This window comes from Acipenser ruthenus, chromosome 52 (assembly GCF_902713425.1).
Source record: "Acipenser ruthenus chromosome 52, fAciRut3.2 maternal haplotype, whole genome shotgun sequence".
NCBI lineage: Eukaryota > Metazoa > Chordata > Actinopteri > Acipenseriformes > Acipenseridae > Acipenser > Acipenser ruthenus.
This window is the reverse complement of record NC_081240.1, coordinates 2972701-2978700: the sequence shown is the minus strand read 5'-3', so window position 1 is coordinate 2978700 and position 6000 is coordinate 2972701. Positions and strand designations below refer to the sequence as shown.

Sequence of the window (6000 nt, the reverse complement as noted above, 5' to 3'; positions counted from 1 at the left end):
TGTTGAATTGATCAGCAGTGTGTTCAGTGTTTTCGGTCCCTGTTGAATTGATCAGCAGTGTGTTCAATGTTTCTGAGCTCTGTTGAATTGATCAGCAGTGTGTTCAGTGTTTCTGAGCTCTGTTGAATTGATCAGCAGTGTGTTCAGTGTTTTCGGTCCCTGTTGAATTGATCAGCAGTGTGTTCAGTGTTTCTGAGCCCTGTTGAATTGATCAGCAGTGTGTTCAGTGTTTCCGGTCCCTGTTGAATTGATCAGCAGTGTGTTCAGTGTTTCTGAGCTCTGTTGAATTGATCAGCAGTGTGTTCAGTGTTTCTGAGCCCTGTTGAATTGATCAGCAGTGTGTTCAGTGTTTCTGAGCCTTGTTGAATTGATCAGCAGTGTGTTCAGTGTTTCTGAGACCTGTTGAATTGATCAGCAGTGTGTTCAGTGTTTCTGGGCTCTGTTGAATTGATCAGCAGTGTGTTCAGTGTTTCTGAGCTCTGTTGAATTGATCAGCAGTGTGTTCAGTGTTTCTGAGCCCTGTTGAATTGATCAGCAGTGTGTTCAGTGTTTCTGAGCCCTGTTGAATTGATCAGCAGTGTGTTCAGTGTTTCTGAGACCTGTTGAATTGATCAGCAGTGTGTTCAGTGTTTCTGAGCCCTGTTGAATTGATCAGCAGTGTGTTCAGTGTTTCTGAGCTCTGTTGAATTGATCAGCAGTGTGTTCAGTGTTTCTGAGCCCTGTTGAATTGATCAGCAGTGTATTCAATGTTTCTGAGCTCTGTTGAATTGATCAGCAGTGTGTTCAGTGTTTCTGAGCTCTGTTGAATTGATCAGCAGTGTATTCAATGTTTCTGAGCTCTGTTGAATTGATCAGCAGTGTGTTCAGTGTTTCTGAGCTCTGTTGAATTGATCAGCAGTGTGTTCAGTGTTTCTGAGCTCTGTTGAATTGATCAGCAGTGTGTTCAGTGTTTCTGAGCCCTGTTGAATTGATCAGCAGTGTGTTCAGTGTTTTCGGTCCCTGTTGAATTGATCAGCAGTGTGTTCAATGTTTCTGAGCTCTGTTGAATTGATCAGCAGTGTGTTCAGTGTTTCTGAGCTCTGTTGAATTGATCAGCAGTGTGTTCAGTGTTTTCGGTCCCTGTTGAATTGATCAGCAGTGTGTTCAGTGTTTCTGAGCTCTGTTGAATTGATCAGCAGTGTGTTCAGTGTTTCCGGTCCCTGTTGAATTGATCAGCAGTGTGTTCAGTGTTTCTGAGCCCTGTTGAATTGATCAGCAGTGTGTTCAGTGTTTCTGAGCCCTGTTGAATTGATCAGCAGTGTTTCTGAGCCTTGTTGAATTGATCAGCAGTGTGTTCAGTGTTTCTGGGCTCTGTTGAATTGATCAGCAGTGTGTTCAGTGTTTCTGAGCTCTGTTGAATTGATCAGCAGTGTGTTCAGTGTTTCTGAGCCCTGTTGAATTGATCAGCAGTGTGTTCAGTGTTTCTGAGCTCTGTTGAATTGATCAGCAGTGTATTCAATGTTTATGGGAGTGGGGTAGCCTTGGGCTGAAAGCCAGGTGTTTGTTCTCAGCGTACAGATCAGGTTTATGGCCCTGCTGAATTATTTATACCACTTTATCTGGAACTAGCAGAGCAACAAGGAAGTCTGTCAATTTATAAGAGGAGAGGCTTGCAAGCAAAAGGAATGCAGTAACGCACAGCAACCAAGCCATTGCTATTCCTTAAACTTGCGACTGGATCCACAATGGCACTGACTGGGGACAGACTGCACCGCTCCACCTTAAAGGTTTATGGGGTAAGTACGGAACAAACAGACCAGTTAATTCTGGAGGATTACGAAACACGATAAAATGCAACGCAACCAAACTAGTGGCTGGGTTCAGTTCTATTGATTAGCACTAATCTTACTGCCTTACCTGCATCATGTATTCCAAAACTAGGGCTTCATGGTGTCTGTGAAACCAGCCCTAATAGAATAGAACTGAAACCAGCCATTAGTTTGGTTGCGTTGTATTTTCTCATGTTTCATAATACTCTTTTTAAGAGTTTTTAAGAGTTTATTGCTAGTAAAAGTATTACGGAATGGCACCTGTAAGTGATTCTGCCCTGCTGAAGTATTTTTAAACTTTTTCAGCAGTGGCTGACCAATACAGCAGAGGGCTCTCCAGCAGTGTCTGGGTGTAAACATGGCAGATTATTAAAACTAGTATAATATGTAGAAACCTCAATTCACTACATTGAGCTTGTAGGTTGTAATGTTAATAAGGTGGTCAATATTTCTCTCCTGGGGGAATCCCAGTTAGATGAATATACAGTGAAAGAGTCATGACATTTATTATTATTATTATTAGTTTATTTAGCAGATGCCTTTATCCAAGGCGACTTACAGAGACTAGGGTGTGTGAACCATGCATCAACTGCAGAGTCACTTACAATTACGTCTCACCCAAAAGACGGAGCACAAGGAGGTGAAGTGACTTGCTCAGGGTCACACAGTGAGTCAGTGGCTGAGGTGGGATTTGAACCAGGGACCTCCTGGTTACAAGCCCTTTTCTTTAACCACTGGACCACACAGCCTCCTCCCTTTAGATCATTAAAGTACATTCCAAACAGCCCCTTCCTTTAATTAGCGTTTCCTTTCCAACTTCCTTTAAAGGAAGGTGCCCATTTGAGGGCTACACCGTGACACTACTGGAAATCTCATGTTTACAGTAAAAATCTCTTGCTTTAACGCTAATTGAGATTGTGTACAGGACTGGATTTTATGACAGATCGCTAGAGCATTCCCTAATGGTGTAATTCTATATTCCTATGTTCCTCTATTCTGATATTCTGACATACTTAAACAGATCTGGATAAAAGTCATCATACAGACCCTGGCTATATTGTCAAAGAGTTTTTTCCATTCTTATATTAATGAACTCCTATGCTAATGTTACAAAATGAGATGCAAAACACATCAAGAGTGCTTGAGAGAACTTGAAGTATATCACTTAGTTGTTTGGTTCTAGTTTTGTAAAATTAACAGGTGTTTTACCTGATTAAAAAATAGGAGTTAATTAAAGACTGGAGTAAACTCTTTGAAAATGTGGCCCCTTGTCATTTCATAGATTATGTGGGCTACATCGATCGATCACTGTGCATAGTTAACCAAATGCTAACATGCTGTTACCAGTAGCTGCAGCTCTTGCATGATACAATTGTATCTAGCATGTGTAATTGTATGGCCATGTCCTGAGCCATGGTGTTACCATGTAGTCAAATCAAGTCATTTCTGTGTAATTACATACAGTGCAGTCCATTTATAAGAATCACTGATATAAGAATCAACTTCATATAGTGATCAAAAACACTGGGACCAAATCATTCCTATACTAACCAATGTAAAATAATCTGCTTGTAAGAATCATTTTGGGGCAAACTGACTACATGTAATATGATACTTGATCAAGTGCAATGATGTGTACAGCCAATAAAAGCTGTTTTTGAATTTGAATTTTATCACACCTCGCATGATTAGGCATGTTCGCAGTGTGGATAGTGCAATGATGCAGGAAACACTGCATTGTTTGTAATCAAACGTGACTGCGCCACTGCATTGTGCAGGTATGTTTTTTTTGTGTTCTCTGTTAGTGAAAATGTGTTTCAATAAAGTGAATACACATTCATTGAATACATACTGAGTACAGTAGTGTTATTGTGTGATATGCATGTAGAGGGAGTGGGATTGCAGCGCAGTGAGGAGGGGTGGGGGGATTGCAGAGCTTTGCATCTCTGCTTAATGAAAAACTGTGAGATTTGCATCGCAACACAAAATAAGTAAGCCACAGATGCTTAAATGCAGTGGTAGACCTCACAGTAATACTGTACTGTAATGTCATTTTAATTCAAAGGCCATTACACGTAACACCACACAGCAGTTAAACTAGCACCATTGACTGAGCACCATTGACATCTCTATATTGGATTTAAACTGCTGCTGGCACGCTTTTGCTAGTTGTAATGTGACAGAGTGGCCGAGGACAGTGCAAATTATCAGGCTGGAGTCTTGATTTACAGTTTTAAACCAGTGTTGGTTTTATTTTTCTTACACTGCGGTGGTGAAACAACCGCTCATAAAACAAACAAAATAAATCTAGCTCTTAGCTGGAGCGCTAACTACAGTACTTCATGTGGAACAAACACTAGATCTCTTACTCGAGTTTTGGGTTCTTTTTGTTACTTCTACTTCCTTCCTCTACACCTCCATCACAAAGCTATCGGCTAAGACATTTCTATCGAGGTGTCATTTACTTTAATAAGCAGTTAACCAATTGACTATTAGCCATAATTCGTTAAGGAAAGCAGCTGTGGATTTTTCGTGGGCGTGCATACATGCGGGAACTCATGACATCTAGTGGTCAACCCATTACACTGCAGCCAGGGAACAAGCTTGTATCATTCTCATACTAAATTTGATTCATATCGGTCCGCTTTTAAGAATCATCCGCTTATAAGAACACCGGGACGTGTGTGATTCTTGTAAGCGGACTGCACTGTAGTAAGAGCAGGACGCTGTGGTAATTGGCACGTTATTACGAGGTTTTTCTTTCGATGTCTTTAACCCGTTAAGGTGCACAAGGAATTGAGTGGTAGTTCAAACGGTTTCTTCTTAAAACACATTTCAGAGTGACTCAGATATCACAAGGAAACTGATCATTTTGATGAACAGATCCAGCCTGTCAGTACATTTTAAACCCTTTTTTCCTGCACCACATTGCAAAAACAAGAAAGTTAGCATCATTTTTATTTGTGGGGCATGTATAACCCTTTAAGGTCAAAGGGACAAAGTGTTGCTCCTTTTCTTCGAACTGGCTTGCAAACAGCCGATGGGGGTGACTCAGCTTAATCCCATTACGTAACGCAATGCAACCTGTTTCATTAGCTGTAATGAAGTATCCGTATCTCAAATGACCGAATGCCGTTTTTATGATGTTGTCTGTAATATTTAACCAGCTGTTTTGCTTTGATGTTTAACAGAATATAATGGAGCAGCTCAACCCCAGTTTACAGAAGCTTGTCACACTGGGGAATAACTACATTCAAGCTTTTCAAGGTAAATCATTAAAGATTTTTTAAAAGGTGTGCTAAAGCAGGGGTTAATTAAACAGGTACCGGATCTTATCATTAAGGAGGAGATAGCATTTCTGTTTATAGAGTAATGTACTGCCCTTGATTTACACTAGCTTCCTTATTGCTTCAAGCTCTCATCTGCTTGTGGGTTTGCTGCCTTAGTGTTGGTGTTGGTAGCTGCACAGCTGTTTTAACATAATCTTCAGGTTGGAACAATACCAGTGGACTGATCTGATGAACAGGAGTGAGAATTGTTAAGAATGAATTTTTTGTAGTTGTAATAAAAATAGTAATTTTCTTACTTATAGATCTTACATCATAAAAAAATACAACTCTTAACCCTAACCCCCTAAACCCTAACCCCTAAGGTCTTAACCCTAACCCCTACACTCTAACCCCTAACCCCTAACCCTAACCCCCAACCCTAACCCCTACATGCAGTTCATGGAACAGGAAAGCATTATTTGTGTTGTATATGCTATACATAGAGTTCTTGTTTGCAACAACAAAGCAGTTGATCTGGGATCTGGTGCAATCTGGCTCAAATGAACCCTGCGCTGACCACGGCTTTAAATTCTTACCTCGTGTCATTCTCCCACATTAGTCATTATTATTTATCAATCTGCCTTTATCAGGATTTGAATTAGCTTGAGCTCTAGTGCCCTGAACATTGCATTCAAATCACATGACAGACTTTCAATTTTGTTTTCCTGCTGTGTACTGTACAGTGCTTTGCAATACTTTTGTATAAAAAGCGTTGTATAAACTCAATAAATAAATAAATAAATAAAAAGCTCTGAAAGGTTGTCCCATGATTTGAATGGACAGGGAAGGCTGTGTTCAGTGCCTGGCACTTAGGATTCTCCAGACAGCTAATAGCAATTTGAACGCTGTGTATAGTGCTGAAT

The 6000-nt window shown here is 40.4% G+C and overlaps 1 protein-coding gene across 1 annotated transcript in view; it reads left to right on the top strand.

Annotated features, from left to right (window-relative positions):
* The first annotated feature begins 1646 nt into the window (after nt 1–1646).
* LOC117432594 (brain-specific angiogenesis inhibitor 1-associated protein 2-like protein 2) overlaps nt 1647–6000 on the top strand; it is a 28331-nt gene continuing 23977 nt past the window's right edge. The window contains exons 1-2 of the mRNA XM_034910659.2: nt 1647–1775; nt 5000–5075. Of these exons, the coding sequence (XP_034766550.2) occupies nt 1725–1775; nt 5000–5075 (127 nt within the window). The 5' untranslated portion in view covers nt 1647–1724. The remainder of the gene's footprint in view (nt 1776–4999; nt 5076–6000) is intronic.